The sequence below is a fragment of the Otolemur garnettii genome, unplaced genomic scaffold (assembly GCF_000181295.1).
Source record: "Otolemur garnettii isolate 467f Iridium unplaced genomic scaffold, OtoGar3 scaffold00106, whole genome shotgun sequence".
NCBI classification, from domain to species: Eukaryota; Metazoa; Chordata; class Mammalia; order Primates; family Galagidae; genus Otolemur; species Otolemur garnettii.
Window position 1 is genome coordinate 7,163,999 of NW_003852501.1, and position 21,874 is coordinate 7,185,872.

The following is a 21,874-nucleotide window of genomic DNA, read 5'->3' on the forward strand; positions in this document are numbered from 1 at the left end:
TGTGGGGCTTCAGTAATTCTCTTGCCTCAGCCTCCAAGTAGCTGGGACCACAAGCATCCACCACAACACCTGGCTGTTTTTCTGTTGTAGTTGTCATTGTTGCTCAGCTGGCCCAGGCTGGCTTTGAACCTGCCACCCTCAATGTATGTGGTTGGCACTGTAACCACTGTGCTATAGGTCCGGAGCCTCTAAGAGCAATTATTAAACTATAGTGACATGACCTCACTATTACCATTTACTAGTTTTTAACTGTATTATAATATGATGCTTTAAGAATAGCAAACTTATTACCCTTTGAAAAATTTCAGTTCTATCCAGGGTGAGACACACTTTGCCAAAAGACTGCGATAAAGTTGCTCTGAAGTATGGGTTTCCACGAACACACTGAACGGTACACAGACATAAAAGAACAATTTGTCTTTTTCATATTTTAATTTGCTCACTAAATATCTGTTATTTTCTTTGAATATGTAAACATGTAGATAATTACTTATGATTTAGATGCAGAGTAAAAAGTGTTTTGAAGAATTTCACAGAAATATATGGTGTCCATAAAGTTTGTGTGCAATTTAAACTAGTTTTATATTATAAACTGCACACTAACTTAATGGGTACCGTGTATATCCAAATGCTTATGTGTGTGTGTAGGGGCGTGTGTATATATTTGTGTATATATATGTGTGTGTAAATTCTCTTTCTATGTTAAATACAGTAGAACCTTCATAGCTGACCACCTCCAGACACTGACTACCTCCTTAAGTTGACCTAATTTTCACAGACCGGACATGCACCACATATCTGTATCAGTACAGGAGGCCTCGTTCCTTATGTTGACCATCTCTGTATGTTGACCAGTTTGTTACAGTCCCTTGGGTGGTCAACTTACAGAGGCTTCCTCATATTTAGGTCACAGCACAGCAGTTTTCCTCTCAGGACATAAAACACCAACTTTGCTTTCTAAGTTTGGTTTACTTTTTCCCAGGCTGGAGTATAGTGACACTATAGAGCTCATTGCAGTCTCCAAATCATAGGCTTAAGGAATCCTCCTACCTCAACTTCCCGAGTAGGTTGGGACCTCAGGCAAGCACTGTTATGCCCATTTTTTTTTTTTTTCTTTTTATGAGATGTAGTGATGTTGCTCAGGCTGGTCTACAACTCCTGGGCTCAATCCATCCTCCTGCCCTCAGCCACCTGAGTAGCTGGGCTTATTAATTCAATAAAAAGGAAAGGGAGAAAAAGTGAAAAGAAAAAGCAAAGTAAATAAAACATAACCTAAAATGACAGAAATGTGGCAAGTAAACCAGTAATCATAAAAAATAAGGGGGACAAATTAATCTGTCAAAAGAAAATCTTGGTCAGGTACTGTGGCTCAGGCCTGTAATCCAGCACTCTGGAAGATGGAGGTGGGTGGATTGCTTGAGCTCAGGAATAAGAGACCAGCCTGAGTGAGAGTGAGACCCTGTCGCTACTCAAAGTAGAAAAATTAGCTGGGTGTTGTGGCGGGTGGTAGTAGTCCCAGCTACTCTGAAGGCTGAGGCAAGAGGATCTCTTGAACCTAGGAGTTTGAGGTTGTGTGAGCTATGATGCCACGGCAATCTACCCAGGGTGACAGAGTGAGACTCTGTCATAAATAAACAAGTAAATGAATAGATAAAATAAAATATATAAAAATAAAAGAAAATCTCAAACCAAGAAATTTACCTGTAGATAAGCAACCAAAACATATTGCATACTGAAAGTAAAATGTTTGGATAGAAAGGACTAAATATAGCAATTAGACAAAATACTAATATAAGACAAAATAAGGTCAAAAGGGTGACATTACTTATGATTAAAAGGAATAATTCATAAAAAGATTAAGCATGGACTTGTTTATATCAAAAAATTAAAGCAAAAGAAAAAAATCCAAATGATTCCAAAATTATAGTGGAAATTTTAATAAGCCTCACCAAGAAACTGATAAAGAAAACAAAAATAATAAGTATATAAAAGATAACAATGTAATTCATAAAAGTGATGTAGTAACCACATATATGTGTTTATGAAGCTTGCATTACAGCAAAAAGAACATAATTTTACTATTAAAATTTATGGATAACTCTATGTCCATAATTTTGAGGGTTTTTTTTTTTTCATGTTTTTGGCTGGGGCTGGGTTTGAACCCGCCAACTCCAGCATATGGGGCCGGCACCCTACTCCTTTGAGCCACAGGTGCCACCCTATGTCCATAATTTTGAAATCTTGGGTTAGAAGGAAAATTTTTAGCAAGATAGAACCAGATGAACTTAAGCTTAAGAAGTAGAAAATTTGAACAAAGGAACTTCTTTAGAGAAATTGAGTTGAAAGCAAAAAAGAAAAAAAATATACAAATCTAAGCTTATAAAAAAGCACTGGTTCTTTTATTTCATAGAAGAATTTGTACCAAATATTCAATTGCTCTTATACACAATGTTTCAAAGACTAGAAACAGGAAAGCTACAAACTTAGGGCAAAATGGAACTTTCCTAACCTGATAACAGGTATTTCCCCAAAACATAATAGTAGATATCACTTAATTTGCAAACTCTGAAGCATTTCTTGAAGTCAGAAAGTAGACAAAGATGTCCACCATCATTGTTACTATTCAACACTTACTGAAGGTCCTAGCCAAAGTAATCAAACAAAGAATCTAAGAAGTATAATAATTAAAAAGAATGACTCTTTTTTGATAATATCACCATCTTTATTCACAAACCATTAGGTTCTACAGACAAAATATTAGAACTAAGCTGGACATGGTAATATCTGCTGGTGGTCCCAGCTACTCAAGAGAATGAGGTGAGAGGATCACTTGAGCTCAGAAATTTGAAGTTAGCTTGGTTAAAATAGAACGTCTCTCTCTCTCCAAACAGACATGGACTAATAAATGGGTTTGGCAAAGTTGCTGGCTTAAAAAGAATCATATAAAAATGAATAATAACCATTTTGAAAAGAACCCCGTCCTGATAGAAACAAAACTATGAGCAACCTAGCAATAAACTCTAATAATTATGGGTAAAAAGTAAATGAAGAAAAGCATAAAAGAAGACTATATGAATAGAGATATATACCATGCTTATGGGCAAGAGAATTTGTTTTTATAAAGACATGGAATCAGTGCAATTATACCTAAAAATCCAACAGAATTTTTCACGAAACTTGACATGGTTTTATTTATATGAAAAAAATGTCTAAAAATAGCAAAGACAATTCTGAAGAAGACATGGTGGGGACACTTGCCCTAGCCTAGCACACCCCAAGATATATTATCTAGCTGTTAAAAGATGATAGCTTAGTAAGAAAATAATAGAACAATAGGCCAGAATAAATAGCCCATTAAAACAGCTTTGTGCCTGGCAAAAGCAACATTACAAACAAGCAAAGAATTAATTGAATTTTGAGACAATTGGATATCCATTCAGAAAGCAAAAGAAAATTATTTGCCTACTTCATACCCCACATGAAAATAAATTTGAGTCAGAGTAAAGACCTAAATATGAAAAACAAAAATATTTTTGAAAGAACTCACTCCTTAATGTTCAAGCAGTGTTTTCTAATATATCCAAATTTATTTTCACAGAATACAACAAGAATAAGTTAACTCTCATAGTAGTCAAGTACTTCTCAGGAAAAAAAAATCAACGTTTATAAATGCATGATTAACAAGTGAGGCATTCACAGTCTTTGGCAATTGCTTCTCATTAGCTTTGATCATCATCTAGGTAGAAAGTTTACATTTCTAGACAACTGGATATAAGTTTTATTTTTATTTACTCATTGCTATACCCAATTTTTTAAAAGTTTGTGTTTGGATTTGTTAATGAGCTATGCAAAGGTATTTCATACAGGTAGTTGTGTTTATACAAACATCCACACTTAAAGTTGCATATTCATTTATAATATTCATTATGATATATGATGACTATGAGGTTTGAAATTCAGGTATTTTACTTGAATTTATAGAGTCTAAGCTTTTTGAATGTAGATATAATTTTTTTTTTTTTTTGAGAGAGAGTCTCACTATGTGACCCTCGGTATGAGTGCAATGGCACCACAGCTCACAGCAACCTCAAACTCTTGGGTTTAAGCTATTCTCTTGCCTCAGCCTCCCAAGTAGCTGGGACTATGGGAGCCCACTACAACGACCAGCTATTTTTGTTGTTGTTGTAGTAGTTGTCATTGTTGTTTAGCTGGCCCAGGCTGGGTTCAGACCTTCCAGCCTCGGTGCATGTGGCTGGTGCGGTAACCACTGTACTACAGGTGCCATGCCAGAACATAGATATAATTTGACACATTGATGCTTACATTATTGTCCTTTGTTTCTTCTCCTAAGCATCCTTACTGAGTTCAAATATTTTCCTTTGAATTAGATCACCTAATCATTAAAAATTCAAAAGACAGACAATCAGTTCCTTAGAACACATCTCCTAAAAGATGTATAATGTGGTATAGTCTCCTACTGGCCGTCACCAATGCTGGTACCATTCCCCTAATCACATTGCTCCTGTGATTTCATTATTTCAGAAAGGTGTGTGTTTCTGCCTTGAAAACAGGTATGATCTGGCTTGGTGCCTATAGTTCAGTGGCTAGGGTGCTGGCCACATACACCAGGCAGGCAGGTTCGAACCCAGTCCAGGCCTGCCAAATAATTACAACAATAACAAAAATAGCTGGGCGTTGTGTTGGGTGCCTGTAGGTCCCAGCTACTTGAGAGGCTGAGGCAAGAGAATTACTTAAGCCCAAGAGTTGTAGGTTGCTGTGAGCTGTGATGCCACAGCACTCTACTGATGGCAACATAGTGAGACTCTGTCTCCAAAGAAAAGAAAGAAAAGAAAAGAAAATAGATATGATCTGTTTAATTCATGAAAAATATAAAGTCATCTTCCAAAGTCATCAAGACTGTACTTCATGAGAGGAATACTACTAATCTCTAAACTCCAGAAAGGAGTGGAACGTCACTGCAATGAATAGAAATTTTGTGAAAGAGAATGCTGCCTTATAGGATGACTAATGTCACTCACACAAGATGACCAGGAATAAATATCTGTGACATGTCCATTTCAGTCTTTCATGGGAACCTGACTTTTAATTACTGCAGGATTAATGCAGTACTCAACTGTAATACAGTATCCCGTCTTCAACTTTGTTTCAGTAACTTTGTTTATTATTTTATATCTTATCTGCCAAACTCAAACATAATTAAAAGTTTCTATTTGTTCAGAAAAAATATTAAATCTTAAAAAATCTCCTTGTAGCTAAAAGAAAATTAGAACTAATATATATTTGTAAACCTTTCCTGAAAGGGTAACTTATAAATTTATAGTTGGGATATTGATTTTTCATATCATGTAATTCCCATTCCTAAATTAACAGCACTGTATAGCTCGTGAGCTGGAGATGGGATCAACAAATTCTTGAATGAGTACTGATTTTCCTATTCTGTTACTGGATAAAACTTTTAACTCTTCAAACTGTTTTCAGTTGTTGAATAGACTAAGTTTACTTTTTGTTTCTCTTGACATTTTGTGACTCCCCCACCCCCCACCGTTTTTTGGAATTGTTAGAATTAAGGAAAGGAAGTCATATCAAGTTGTCAATGACCAGAAGAAATAAATTGTTTTCATCATTTAAGTTAAGTAGACTTATTACCTGAAGTGATAAATGAAATACAAACACCTGGAGGCTGGTATACAATTATGCAAACTGTGTTAGGTCACTTCAGTGCTTCACTTATTAATTATATATATATATGTATGTGCACACATATATATATATATCTTGACATGCATATATGTGTACACACATATGTATATATCTTGCTATTAATTTTTATCAATGAGTGGTTATAAAAACCACTGAAACAGAAGGAATTTCTAATTCTTTAGAAATTACTTTCAGAGCACTATCCAAATATATTTGAAAACTCAGATTAAATGAGTAATTTCCTATGGAAATACAGTTAACAAAAATTAGCCTCCCTTAAAGGTAGAAAGCTTAAATAGACAAATTTCTTTCTTTCTTTTTTTTTTTTTTGAGACGGAGCCTCAAGCTGTCCCCCTGGGTAGAGTGCCATAGCATCACGCTCACAGCAACCTCCAACTCCTGGGCTCAAGCGAGTCTCCTGCCTCAGCATCCCAAGTAGCTGGGACTACAGGCACCCGCCACAGCGCCTGGCCATTTTTTGGTTGCAGCCATCATTGTTGTTTGGCGGGCCCAGGCTGGGGATTCGAACCCGCCACCTTAGGTGTATGTGGCTGGCGCCTTAGCTGCTTGAGCCACAGGCGCCGAGCCAATAGACAAATTTCTATGCAAGAAGAAATAAACTATTAAGGAACTATCCTTTAAAATTTAATTAAGCCCATGTGGTTTCAGGGAGAATTCTATCATACCTTTGAAGACCAGACCATCCCAGCACTCCACAAATTATTCAAGAACATTGAAAATGAGGGAAAATTTTGTAATTCTTGAAGCCGGAGTAACATTGTTATCATTTATAATAATAGAACAGAAAAAAGAACAATTACAGACCAATATCGCTTATGTATACAAATGCAAACTAGATATATATTGGTAAACAGAATCCAATATCATTTTAAGAAAGTAATAGAACATGGTAAATGAAGGATTTATTCCTAGAATGCAATATTCAGTATTGCACAATTCAGTATTGCACGGTTCAGTATTGGACAATCCATTAATATAATACACTATATTAATATTTCTAAGACACATACATGAATATCTTCATAAGTGGCTAAAGAGCCTCTGACAAAATTCAATAGCCATTCAACATGAAGTAGGAACTGATATTTGTTTTCTGTATAAACACAGATTTATGTCACTTTACTCAATGTAGAAACACCAGAGGTATTTCTACTCAAACTGGAAAAAGGCAAGGATGCTTAACTTTCTGTATTTCTTTTTCACATTGAAAATATTGGGAAAAGCAATTAAATAAGATAAATCAATTATAGACATTAAAGTTGGAAAATAAGGTATAAAACTATATTTGCAGGTGATGTGATAGTATCCACCTGGAAAATTCTGGTGAAGCAATCATTAAACAAATCCATCAGAAGTTTCTTAAGGTAGTGATAGTGGGATATAAAATTAACACAGGAATCAACGTCCTTAGTATCTACCACCTTTTAGAAAACAAAACAATACTCTTTTACCATATGTATATATGTGGTATATATACATATATAGTATTTGTTTTAGTAAGAGTGTGCTATATAAGTGAGCAGACTTGTGTCTTAATGGGGTAACATAAGTTGGATTACCTAATTTTGAGATCTATATATCCTAAAATATTGACACTTTAAAAAGTGGTTTGTCATCTCTATAATTTACATTATCTTTTAATTTTGAAATGGTTTCAATAGAATTATTTTCAAAGATATGAATCATTTTTCTATTTTAGGAAGGCAAAATGCTTCTTCTTTGGAAAAATTCTTTAATATTGGTCTTATGATCCTTTATCAAAATTAATAAGCATTGTTATAATATAATTAAAGCCACAATTTATTTTTATCTTACAAATGTCCTCTAAGTGTGTGAGACAAATTGAACTTTTATTTGCTTTTGATGAATATTTAATTAGACCTTAAAGGTAAGAGAAATGCTGAATTTCCCAACTCTTATTCTTTTAGTGTGAATATCTACTTAGTATAATAATCATAAAACGATTATTTGTATTTAATTTTCCAATTTACAAAATACTTTTAATACAATATTTTATTAAGTCTTTGCTGGAATACTTGGAGGCAGGGATTACTAGTAGTAATATTTAATATGAGAAAAAATAGTCTGGAAAGTTTGGTTTGGCTGAGGTCACTGGGCTTATCTATATACAGCTGGGGATCTCATTGCCCTTTTTCTTCCCTATTGCACAAAATGTGCTATAATGTGCTAATTGTTTCATATATACTTCCCGTTCACATTCACATACTGTGATTTTCAGTGGTAGCTTGGACTTTAAGACCATTTGTTTAAAAAAATCTCATTGGGTTTTATTACAAAATACAAATATTTTATTGGAATGGACAGTGATAGCAGTAAAGGACATTTAGTAGTCTAGTGAGGTGGTGAAATAAATACACAGGCACAAAAGACTGTAAAAAATTATATATGGAGTGGGGTGATTTTATTAACATAAATTTATGTTATTATTTAAATATATATGGAAAATTCAGGGAATTATGCCAAGTTAGTTACAACAGGACAAATACTTTGTGATTTTGCTCACACGAGGTCCCCAGAGTTGTTAAATCCATAGAGACAGAAAGTGGAATGGGGGTCAGGGGGTGGGAAGTGGAATGGGGAGTTGGTGTTTAATGGGGACAGAGTTTCTGTTTGGTAAGATGATGGTGGTGATGGCTACCTAGCAGTGTGAATGTGTATAACACTACTGAATTGTGCCCTAAAAACAGTTCAGATAGTGAATTTTATCTTATGTGTATTTTACTGCAAATAAAAAAAAAAAAAGGTTTCCAACTATTTTGCAAACATAGATTTGTGATACACCTAGTTTTTTAATGTTATTTTTTTTTTACTAAGAATACACATATTTTTTAAGTAAATCACACATTTTAAAGTAAATCAACATTTTCAAAAATATCTTTTGCACATTTCCAAGTCCACACAGGGCATCTTTCTCTTCCACTGAAAGTTACATCAAGGTTTTACCTTGACTGCACACGGTTTGGAGATGGGTAATGTAACATGAACACATACATGTTTTGTGTTAAGAACTGCAAAAAGTTTCAGGAAACTTATGCTGATACTTTTCATGGGAAAATGAGGAGTATGTAAAATATATGCATCATAAACCCATGACATCTGAATTTGCACTCAAGGAGCGCAGACATTTATGAGGACTCTGAGGGGAGGAAGGGCACTCCAGACAGATGGAACAGGCTGTGCAAAAAGATGGTGGGGACAGTGGGGAGGGAGGGTGGCCACTCAGTTAGGGTGGGCAAGTGATGGAGGAGGTGGCTGCCAGCACAGCCAACACTCTGAGGGGCCAGGAGCACCCAGGAGGGCACTTGGGATATAGCAAGGTCACTCTGATACCAGTGTGAGGGGCAGACGGGAGAGAAACAAACCAGAGGCAGGATCAGGCTGTTGGGATCCTGGGCACAGGGAAGGTAGAGCTCAGAGGCAATGAGGCTGTAGTGACACTGAAAGCCATGTAGTGAGAATGAGATGGAGTCAGGAAGGCTGGGGCAGACAGGACACAGCTGGTCTGCTTGGTTTGGGTCCTGCCTGACCTTCACCCCCTCTCTCCCATTCTTACTGTTTTGTAAAATTAAAATTAGCTCCCACCAGAAAGATGCCTTTCTTGAGTAGTTTAGGTAGATTGATTTAGGAGATTAAGTTTTGAACTGGAATATTGTAATAGGTCACTGGGGTATGCTGATTATTATTTGGTATAGAGGTTGGTGTAGTCTTTGCTTTGAACTTTTATGTATAAAACCGCAATTTAGGAAATGGAAGAACAGAACAGTCTTAGAGAGGCTACTCTCACTGTTCTCCAGAATCCCAGCCTTCTGACAAAGTTTGGTGGGCCTGTTCCCATCTCTGCATATTGTCTGACACTGACAGGAGGCTGGAATGTCTTCATCTAGTAACAACAGTGAGACTTTTGACCTCGTTGATATTTTAACAAATAATATCTCATTATAAGCAGAGAGTGTTAAAAATAAAAACAAATAATGGAGTAAGAAACAACTAGGTAGCAAAGTAAGAATTTTAAAATCCTCAGTAACTGCTAATATATAATTCAAGAAAATATTCAGTGTCTTCTATGATATAAACATGTTTTTCTTTTTAATATTTGAAAGAAAATTCTTACCTAAGTTCTTGAAATGGGTCTGCCGTGACAAGGGGTGTCTCCACTGAATGTTCAAAAAGAGCTCCTTCAGGCCCTAAACAAAACCCAAAGATGTGTCAGGAACAGAGAAAAATAAATGGTGCCAAACAGATGGAAGTTTTAGCCTCTAGATTAAAGTACACACAGATTTTGGTCTTTGTTGATGGATTTGTATAGATAATTGAGAAGCCAGGAGAAAACATGTGTGTAACTGCTTCCGTGCTGTTCTGCACATACTGTGTTTTACTAGGTTCCTATCAATAAAATATGATTTTCAAAACAATTGCAAATCAGCAGACGTATTTTAGAACTAGAGAGCAATATCAGCCCTAAATTGTAAAAGAAAAAAGTCCTGAAAATTGCATATATCCCTATATTTTAGGTAATAGTACTTTGGCTAATTCTCTAGATATTATGTGTAAACACTAAATCTTGTGCCATGTGTTTCTAAGGTACATTAGGAATTCAAAATTTTTAAGTATTTAAAATGGCCCTTCTACTTCCTAGGAATTGGGACATTGCCAGTGATTTCATTTGAGAACCTAATTGCAGTATATGCCAGGCCCTGTGTCAGCTGAGGGACAGGTACACACAGGACAAGGTGACATGCTCTTTGATGTATCCTGACTTGTTCAATACTCAGAACTCTGCTCTTCAGATAATAGTTTCCCATTTTACTCATGAGGAAACTGAGGAACAGAACAGGTAGATAACTCATCTAGGATTACACAGTTGAGAAGTGGCAGGGCTTTAACTTGAATTTAGAAGTACACTTTAAATTTACATGTCAGAGAGTTTCGCATCTACAAATAACAAACAATATATGGTAGAAGGTAATGTGCCAGTAACAAAGTGCAACTGAATTAATTTGAGGGTCACCCTCAGAGAATAATTACTTTACGGCAGCCATGAAGATGGTATAATAAAATGCAGTGGGTCTGAACTTTCCAATAAATATGCATTTGTGAACATATGAAGGGTGTAGGCAAGGATCTAAAAACAGTAGCAGCTCTAGGGCAGGAAAATGTGCTGAATATATAGCAATGGAAGAATAATCCAGTTCACTGAAAATGTATAGGATTCCACTAGGAAGTACAAATTTATCTTTCATGTCATATTTAAAATAATTCTCCCCTTGAATTTTTATCAGCACACACTCAGATTTAAGTAGCACCACATCACTATGTGCACGCATCCTGATTCACCCAGGTTGGTTGTGCTTATCTGAGGACTCACTCCTGGTTTAGGGGCTCCAGCATGCAAATAATTTGTTTCTCTCTTTGGTTCCACAAAGATGTTGAGACTTATCCTTACACTGTGAAGATGTTCCTCTTTGGAAATTCAGACGGTTCCTGAATTGCAATGGATCAGCTTTGCTGTGGGTTCCTTGAGATGTAACCCCACTGCAAATCCAGCAGCATCTCTACTGACACAATTAAAATATTTGTTTTCCAACCTACCCTTGTACTAGTTCTGGTATTAGACTAAAAGAAAAAGTTGCCTGAGTGAAAGGTCCTCAGATACTTGGTTGAGAAATGTGGATTGTAGGCAAAAAGGTCTTGTCAGAAGTCCTTCCTAATTTAACTCTTCACACACCCTCACATTCTCTCCACAATATTACTAACTGCATTGGCTTTTTAACTATAATTACTCCTTTTATAGTAGTTTTATTTAAATGTGAAGACTGTATCGAAAGCCCTATTTAAGAAATAATATCTGGTAGCACCTAAGTCAAGAAGACTTAAACCAGTACAAAATGAAAATTTTAAATTATGGGCAGATTTAGTAAAATAATTTACATAAAAATATAATAAAGTAAAACAGAAGAACACATGTAAGTGAAAGTTCATTAAATTATACTTATGCAAATCATATTTGCTATGATTCATTGAAATTATACTTCTGCAAATCATATTCAGATAGGAAACAGACCTTCATGCATGCTGCACCAAGTTACATCTAAAAACACTACTTAAGCAAACTGAAACAATAATGAGGCCCATTATGCACTGGAATTTCCACAATAAACCGTGCCAGTCAAATTTTACAATAGAGAACACTTTCTGTTTGGCAAAAAGCAGCAAATAATTTAGCAGACTAATTTGTATGGTATGTGTTTCCCATTTATTTTGTCCTTTCCTCCTTTTCCTGATTTGCAAAATATAAAAGAAAATGTAAAGAGAAATACAGCTCAAGTCAACTATTAGGAAGGCAAGTAGAGACATGCTAAGCATAGTTTTCCAATGTAAGTAGATTTGCTGTGGTTTACTTAGCAGCATTGTTTGAAACACTAGTGCTTTGGTATGTTGAACCTAGTGTGAGCTCTATCCCTCATTGAAAAATAATAGTTTCTTGCCATAGGTAAGATAATGGAGACAAAAGGAATGTATACTATAAATTTTATGTAATTATTTTCTCTATTTCTATATAAAAATGATATGATGGCTGAGAAAAACAGTGTCAACACATTTTAGTCTCTATAACATATATCCTTTGTAAACCAAAGCTAGAAATTGCATTGTAGAAATTGCAATGTATTCCAGTTGCATACGCAGATATCTTATTTGAGCTCAGTGCCTAAGTCAAAATAAAGATGGAGGTGAATCTCTAAATGTTTTATTTGAGAATCACAGAATTGCAATTAAGGACATACATACAGACCTGGGTGGCCTTCCATATGACCAAGGAACATAGAGAAAATTGAAGGAGTCTTATTAGAAAGAGAAATGTTATTTTTTGTTTTGAATAAAAGCACACTGGCACTAGAGAGGCTTTGGGGAGCTGGGTGAGTGACAGTAGCAGGTCATTTCAGCAGCTACCAGATAAAACTGGTCTCAGGGTGACAGCAGGCTACTTCAGCAGGTGGGCCTGTGGAACACTCAGTGTTGGAGCAGGAGCTACATACCCCAAGTGCTTTTTCCACCATGCCCATTAGATTTGGTTTAATTGGTTGTGACAAGAGTGACCAATTTGTATAATCAACTTTCACAATGGCTTTAATAATTTTTCTACTAAGAGCTGAGATTACTCAAAGTGTTTCTCAGTGGCCCTGTTTTACAGAGACATATAATTTAATAATTAGTTTTTAAATTCATATCAATTACCTTTTCCTAAGACATAATTAGTGCTATTATGTTATACCATGTCATCATGGTAATATACTTATAGGCAAATACCAAATCTACAACCAACATTGATTATCTTTAAATAAGAAAATCCATTTCTTTATCATTGGAAATATAAACACACATTTTTAGAATCTTGATTAAATCATTACTATTCACCCTCACAGTAAATACTCCTCAGAACCTATTTGCATATAATAAAATGGATTATCCTAAAGGGTTTCATAAAATGATTCTTAGTAAATGGTTCTTGATCTTCAACCTAATTGCATTTTCTTTATGTTTGTACTCATGTTTAAATATTCCTAACCAAGATGATATAAAAACTGGCATAACACCTATTCCTTGTGTAAAATAGGACCATTAGTTGGGGTTGTATAGATTAATTTTTAGACAGGGGAAAAGTTTAATTATATAATATCATTATATAAATCCTGCATTAAAATAACCCTGAATAATATGCATTATCTATACAGAAAAGTATGACCAAAAAGTAAAATAAAAGACAGACTAGTCTTATGTTTATTTTAATTTTTTTAGATTATATCACTGACATTAAGACATTAATCTATTGATCTATTTATTTCTATTATGAAATAGTGGCATTTGAGTGACATCATTCTTCTCCCCTGGTTTCTTGAGTATTTTATGATGTTTGTTTGTTTGTTTGCCATCTTATGATGGCAGTTTTTGGCCAGGGCTGGGTTTGAACCTCCAGCATATGGGGCTGGTCCTCTACTCCTTTGAGGTACAGGCACTGCCCAGCATCTTATGATGAATGATACTTCTGTGGAGAGATCTGTAGTAAGTCTGTGGTACAAGGTGAACTGAGAAGGTGATGAAGGCAGTTGAAAAGTTCAAAGCTCATGGAATGGAGCCTGATAATCACGATGTTCTTGGTTTGAGTTTAACAACTGGATGGCAAATTATTCCAGGTAGTTCCATTCCTTCCCACATGCTGCTATTTTTAGTTTTCTTCAGTTGTAGAAATATATATGAGATCTGATAATTAAGTTCATGAACTTGCCAGTCTGTGCTTAGGTTGGCAGCACTGTACAAACAATGCGGTGAGGTTTCATAACCTTGGTATATCAGTGCTTCATACACAGCTGTGTTTGTGTCACCATGTGTCAATGTCTTGCTGAGTGTCGTTCATTATTGTTGTTATGTGTTTTTGTGTGTCATTGTGAGAACATTAGAGCTTGAATCAGAGGAATGAACAAACATTAAATTTCTTGGTAAACTTAGCAAGTGTGGAAGTGAAATCAAGAACATATTAGTCTATGTTTATGGGGATAATGCCATGAGGAAAATAATAGCTATGCAACAAATGGATTAAACATTTTTCTGAGGAGAGAGAAAATATCACTGATGAAGAGAGATTGGGGCAGGGAGGGGAAGGTGTAAGTACAAGCAGAATTGATGAAACCATTGCAACAATTTTTCAAATTGTGCATCACATTGGCAGCTAACTGTGAGAAGCATAGTAGACTAAATATTGATTGAGAAACAGGAACATCTTTTTTTTTAAAATTAAATCATAGCTGTGTACATTAATGCAATTGTGGGGTACAATGTGCTGGTTTTATATACAATTTAAAATATTTTCATCAAACAGGTTAACATAGCCCTCATGGAATTTTTCTTAGTTATTGTGTTAGACATTTGTATTCTACATTTAGTAAATTTCACATGCACCCTTCTAAGATGCACTGTAGCTGTAGTCCCACCAATTACCCTCCCTCCACCCATTACCCCCTCTCCCCATATGCTTGGGCTATAATTGGTTTCATAGTAGGGCTGAGTACATTGTATACTTTTTCTTGCATTCTTGAGATACTTTGCTAAGAAGAGTATGTTCTAGCTCCATCCATGTAAACATAAAAGAGGTAAAGTCTCCATCTTTCTTTAAAGCTGCATAATATTCCATGGTGTACATATACCACAATTTATTAATCCATTTTGTGGGTCGACGGGCACTTGGGCTTCTTCCACTTAGCAATTATGAATTGGGCTGCAATAAACATTCTGATATAAATATCTTTCTTATAATTTGATTTTTGGTCTTCTGGATATATACTTAGTAGAGGAATTGTAGGATCAAATGGCAAGTTGATTTTTAGATCCCTAAATGTTCTCCAAACATCTTTCCAAAAGGAATGTATTAGTTTGCATTTCCACCAGCAGTGTAGAAGTGTTCTCTTTTTTCCACATCCATGCCAACATCTCTGGTTTTGGGATTTTGTGATGTGGGTTAATCTTACTGGCATTAGATGATATCTCAAAGTAGTTTTGATTTGCATTTCTCTGATGATTAAGGATGATGAGCATTTTTTCATATGGCTGTAGGCCGTGCACCTTCTTCACTTTCAGAGAAGTTTCTCTTCAAGTCCTTGCCCACCCTGAGATGGGATCACTTGCTCTTTTCTTGCTAATACATTTGAGTTCTCTGTGGGTTCTGGTTATTAAACCTTTGTCAGAGACATAACCTGCAAATATCTTCTCCCATGCTGAGGGCTGTCTGCTTGCTTTACTTACTGTGTTCTTGGCTGAAGAAAGGATTTCTGACTTTGAAAACAAAGCTTTTGAATGCTCCCAAGCACTCAAAAAGAAAGAGGAAAATCTTAACTGAATGTCTTGGCATGAAAAAGGTGTGGCTCTTGCATCATGACAATGCACCAGCTTACACAGCACCATCTGAGAGGGAGTTTTCAGTCAATAAACAAAAAACTGTATTAGAACACCTCCAAACTCACCTGATCTGGCCCTCAATGATTTTTTTATTTACCTTAAGATAAAGGAAATATTGAAAGGAAGACATTTTGATTACATTCATGACATCAAGGGTAATATGATGACAGCTCTGATGGCCATTCCAGAAAATGGTTCCAAAATTGCTTTGATGGGTGGTCAAAGGTAGGCATGGTGAGCATAGTGATAGTCAGCAATGAGGTATGTAGGCTTTTTACTAGGATGAGTTCAGAAACTTAATTGTCAGCACTCATAGAATTCAATATTAATACTTATGTTCAAACAATGGGTAGTATATTCTTGGAAATTTGTTAGATTTTTGTATCTACACTATTTACTGAGATTCGCCCTACACATTCCTTGAACATTTGTGGACTCATAAGAGCTTTTCAAGTGATGCAAAAAAATTTCATTGCTCCACATCACTGACAAACTTTCACATAATAGTCACACATACTGTCTCTGATACTTCCCATCCTGTTCCCTCTGCAACCACTTCAAACTTCCTTTTGCCTTTAGTACTCTAACAAAAAGTGTTGTACGTAAGATAGCAATGACCTATGTGATGATAAATCTACTGACAATTTCTGTCATCTTTCCTGGGCCCAAGTTCTGGGAACATGGTCTCTCTTGACACCAGAAAAATGCCTATGGCGATGCTTCTCCCACAGCATCCATTTCTGTCAGTTTCCTTTGGTGGCTCTTCTTTCTTTATTTGGCCTCTAACATAGGCATTTTCCAGAGCCCAGCTGGTTGGTGATGCCCACATTTATATCTCCAGCCTAGACTTCTGTTCTGAGCAATAGAGAGTTCACTTACCAAACAGCTGACATGACACACGCATTTGGCTGTTTCACAGGTATCTTCAGATTATGTGTCTGAAACATTAACTGCTGATTCTCTGCCCTGAAAGTGTATTCTCCTTCTCTTCAGGCCTCTTCATCACCCGGAGGTAGTGCCATAATCCCAAACAATATCATCTTTGAGTCTCTCCCCTAAATGCCTGCCACCCATTTGTTCCATGGCCAACTCTCTATAAGACCCTAAACTGGAATAATTCACTTTCCTCTATGACAATTGCTGCCACTTAACTCAGGTCTCCTTCATGGCTTGTAATTAATATCCTCCTAACTAGTCTTGCTGCTTCCATTCTTTCCTTTAACTCATAGTCCCTGACCTTAACTCTTCTCAGTTTTCTAATATTTTTGTTTCCTAAATTTTATGATTTAAAAAACCAAGAAATTCCACAATTCCAACTTTTCTTTTCTCATTTTGTCTCTCTATCCAAGGTCTGATGTTGTCTGTGTAATGTCTAGCTCAGGCTTTCTTACCTTTAACACTATTTCTACTTTGAGTGTACTGGTAATACACTCATCACCTATGGTCTCCCTGTCACAAGAACTGCGAACTACTGGAATGGCGTGATAACGAGGGAAGTGTGCATCATGAGAGGTCTGGTATATTTGCTCTGCTTAGCTTTCAGTGGAAAGAAAGAGGAGTTTGGGAGAAATGTGTCCCTCAGAAAAAACAAATAATGAAAGAGAAGATTATGACTTATCTTTAAAAATAACTTGAATGTGTGTGCTAGAGAGAGCATGTGTATGTGGTGACTTGTGTTTTCTCCTGCTGACTCCATCCAAATAAGTGTAGGGTGGTGATTCTCTAAGTGTGGGCCACAGAGCTGCAGCATCAGTCTCACCTGGGAACTCATTACAAATGCAGACTCTTAAGTCTTCTTCTGACTTACTGAATCAGAAACTCTAGGGATGAAGCCCAGCAATATATTTATAAATAAACCCCTGCATGATTCTGATGCATGCATGCAGCTAATTAATAGTAGCATAGTTGCTGATCATTTTTTCTCACCTGTTCCACTAATTGATGTCATGGTCTGGAAGGAGCCTGGGCTGGGAAGGCTCATTTTATTGGTTTTTGTGTAGGATGGCTTGGGTTTGAAGCTACCTAAGCTGCTGCTTAGACTACAAATATAATAAAATACATATTTTATTCTCTTGCAATGAAATAATACTCACCAAGAACTCTGCTGTCCTTTGCACACATTAATCTACTTAATCCAGCATCAATACTACAATAGATACAGTATCAATCCAGTTTTAAAAGTGAGGGAACAGCCAAAAGAGAGTTAATAACTTGCCTTGATAGTACTTGTGAGCAGGAATAGAACCCAGATCTCCAAAGACCATGTTCTCTTTTCTATGCAACAGTGGGTTTCTGATGTCCGAGGTGTTTTATTAGGCAATGATCAATTCACTTTGATTAAATTCCCTAGTGTCCTTGATTTTAGGAAGAAAACCAGAGACCTTACAGTATGCCATAACATTAGGCTGTTGTTTTTATAGTTTGTTTTGTTAGAACTATCTATTACACAAAACTTTGTGTTAGGGTTCAGTCTACTTCTTTAAAAAAAAAAAACCACTTTAAAAAAAAAATTGGAAGTACTGGTAATATTGTATGAAATAATAATGTTGCTATTCATTTTCAAACAGTACAGAAATAAACTGGAATAGATTTACAAGTGTCTGATTGTTTATGTCTTTTAGTCTGCAAGATGCTTACCAAATAAATGGAGAATATGCTCTGAAAATATTTTTTAATAATTTTTTTCTTCTCATTCCCAAAAATGAGTATATATTTTTTCATTCACCATTTTAAATTTACTTTTAATATTGTAACCATTTATAGTCACCTAATTTACTAATGGAAAACTCAGATGTTAGTTCACATAAACATGATTTGCAATTTTAGGACCAAAATGATATAAAAGGAATATTCTTAGACTGAATAGCCCTTTTATTTGAAAAAAGTCTCTTGTGATAAACCTAGGTTTTCTTACTTCTCTTTCTTCAAAATGTTAAGGGGTAAAACGTTTTTTGTTACATGGCTTGAGTCAGGGCTACAGGTGTGCTCATGACACGCACTGTGTTCATTGCATACCTTAGGTAGATTTTTGGCACTTGCTTCTCCCTTCCTCCTGGCTTGATTTCCAATAACTTTTCTTTGTGCACACATGTACCCATTGATCAGTTCTAGTTTATTAGAGGGTCCACGTGGTGCTTGTTTTTCCATTCTTGAGATAATTAAGATTGCAGTCTCCAGCTCTTAACAAATTGCTGCAAAAGGAATTAATTTATCCCCTTTTTATGGCTGAATAGTACTCCATGTTATACATATACCACATTTTGTTAATCCACTCATGAATTGATTGGCACTTGGGTTGATTCCACCTCTTTGCAATTGTGTATTGTGCTGCAGTAAACATTCAGGTACAGGTGTCTTTTTGATAAAATGACTTCTTTTCCTTTGGGTAAATGGCTAGTAGTGGGATTGCTGCATCAAATGGTAGGTCTACTTTTAGTTCTTTGAAAATATCCATACAGTTTTCCATAAAGTTTGTACTAATCTGCAGTCCCACCAATAGTGTATAAGTGTTCCTCTCTCTTTCTGCATCCACACCAGCATTTATTTATTTATTCACATGTCAGACAAAATTGACATTAAATCAACAATGGCTTCTTCATTTCAAGAAGAGTTATCTGTAGGTAGGCATCTGCCTCCAATTTACAATCCTTTCCTTGAAAGTGGCATGCTGACAGCTGCCTCTAGCCCACCATCTTCCTCTGTACTTTTTTTTTTTTTGCAGTTTTTGGCCAGGGCCAGGTTTGAACCCACCACCTCTGGTATATGGAGCCGGCGCCCTACTCCTTTGAGCCACAGGTGCTGCCCACCTCTTTACTTTTTTAACTTATTATTATTTTGGGGGGGTAAACCTGAAACCACTATCTTTCAGCTATCTGTCTCTCTGAGCTCATGAGCACCAAGCTTCTTTTGATGTATCCTTCTGTAGTGGCTTCAGGGTACACTCTTCCAGCAATGGTGGCCAGACTCTGTGGGGGAAACTTGCACCAATGAAGGTGTGCTCACAATTTGCTTGGTGTCAGCTGCCTTCCCAGCCAGAGGCGTCAGTGTGTCTTGGACCTGTCAGTTAAAGGTGAGTGAAGGCAGAGCCTGTTTGGGCCACAGGGCTGGGAATGGAGCTTAGGCACAGGCGGCCTCCCGTGGCTCTGCTGTGGCTCAGTTGGCACTGCATTTTCCCTGCAGTCTGGAGCCCTTTAGATGCTGGTGGCAGCCTTGTCTGCCATGCTCCAAGCCTCTCAGGATTCTTTTCTAGTGAAATCTTGCTTTTTTCTCGTTGTACTCCTCAACATATTTCCATGGACTCTTCAGTAGATTCTGGCACGTTTCCCTCAGAATTTCACCTGACTTATGTTCTTTTCCAACTAGAGCTTTCCTTTTTTCTGAGACAATCTGGTGATCAATGTCTCTAGTCTATCATCTTGCCCTGATTTTTTCAAAATGAATCTATTTTTAACCCTATTCAATCTTTAGTTCAAGAAAAGTTTTTTTGTAGAAATGTAGGGAATCCATGTACTTGATATAATAGGCATAAAAGGAATTTTAAAAATAGACACTTGAACTGTATAGATGATAAAGAAATATGGCAAGCCTTCAAGTTACTGACGTGGAAAGAAACAAAGTAATAAGATGGCAGAAGAGAAGAGAGGGTAAAGATTTGTGAGGAGGATTTCATTCTTCTAGGAGAGTATCAAAGAATTGCAATAGAAATGACACCTTGAAAGCAAACAAATGCAAACTCCCATCTCTTATCTGCCTGAAAAATTTCAAGGTAAATTTGCCAAAAATACATTTTCTTTTGTAGAAGTGTACTCTGTGGGATATTGTTTTTGTCAAAAATTACCACATACCAGTTACTCGAAGTTTATCTGTGCCAACCATAACTTCCTTTTCATCAACAGTAAATAGTGGCTTTCCATCTTTGGAGTTGATCTGAAACAGTTGACTCTGGGCTTCTACCATTTGGGGACCTGATGGATTAATTAAAACAGTTTATTATGAAGTGTTTATTATAAGCAGGATCAAATTCTTTGTACACATGCCATGTATCTAGCAATACCAAATAATATAACATATAAGATTTGTTACTACTAGTTTTATTTTTTCATTAAACAAGTTTTTCATTTCATAGTTTTGTAGATTTAGGGAGTACAAATGCAGTTTTGTTACATGGCCATAGTGCACAGTGTAAAGTCTTTCCTTTTGTTGTACCCATCACCTGAATAACATACCTTGTCCCATTAGGTCATTTTCTTCTATGTTTGAATTTTGCAAGCATTAAGTGTATATCTATTGTATTATTAAAATTAATATCAAACATATGTTAATCTGTCTTAAATATAGGTATGAATACATTCTTTAAAAGTTTATTTCTTAAGGTTTTTAAAACTTGTCCCAAATAATGTCTCCTATTCATACTTAAACTGCATTTTTTAACTTATTAACCAACTAAGGATCTTGCATTTCAGAATGTGGGATTTGTGAAAGACCATCTTACAAATGGCTTACTTCAGTGGTCAAAGTTAACCCAGCAGAAATTGTATCTTGAATCTCTTCCTGGCCATTATTCTCAGAAGAGATCCTCACTTTTTAATCCATGGGGAAAACACCATGGAAGGACACTATAGGGGACGCCAATAGCCAGATGACATCTGAGCAAGATGATCTGCAACTGAGGGGTGGACCCTCTCCATTCGTCTGCAGGAGCTCCTTATGGAGAAAGAGCCCATGCCTTCAGCACGCAATCATTGTTAATTACTCCCCTCACCTGTATTATTCTGTCTCAATAAAAGGCTAGTGCAGAGGTTGCTCAAGGGTACCCTGCAAGTAAGGGCTAGCCCACCTCCCACAAGCTTGTACTTCTAATCTTCATCATGCCTGGTTCCTTCCTGTGGTGCTTGAGACCAGGGCCTTAGGGGCCCGATGGGTCGCGACAGGACACCCTCATGTTTTTGCCCTTCCCTTTCTCCTAAGATGTGAAAATACTGGCAAATCCTTTCTTACGTACGATATGTCTCATTAGCAATCTTTTATTTCTCCTGATGTCGTTCATTTAAAAACTAATATCACAGGAGGAGGGGGCAAGATGGCCAACTAGCAGCAGCTTTTGCCAGAAGCTCCTTCCAGAATGAGAAAAATTGGACTGAAGTGAACTACTAGTAGTTGAAATTAG

General features: G+C 36.3%; 1 protein-coding gene across 1 annotated transcript in view; it reads right to left on the reverse strand.

The window, feature by feature from the left end:
• SGCG (sarcoglycan gamma) overlaps window positions 1–21,874 on the reverse strand; it is a 59,560-nt gene that overhangs the window by 9,087 nt on the left and 28,599 nt on the right. The window contains exons 4-5 of the mRNA XM_003796719.2: window positions 20,553–20,672; window positions 9,875–9,947 (exon numbers count right to left, since the gene is read on the reverse strand). Of these exons, the coding sequence (XP_003796767.1) occupies window positions 9,875–9,947; window positions 20,553–20,672 (193 nt within the window). The remainder of the gene's footprint in view (window positions 1–9,874; window positions 9,948–20,552; window positions 20,673–21,874) is intronic.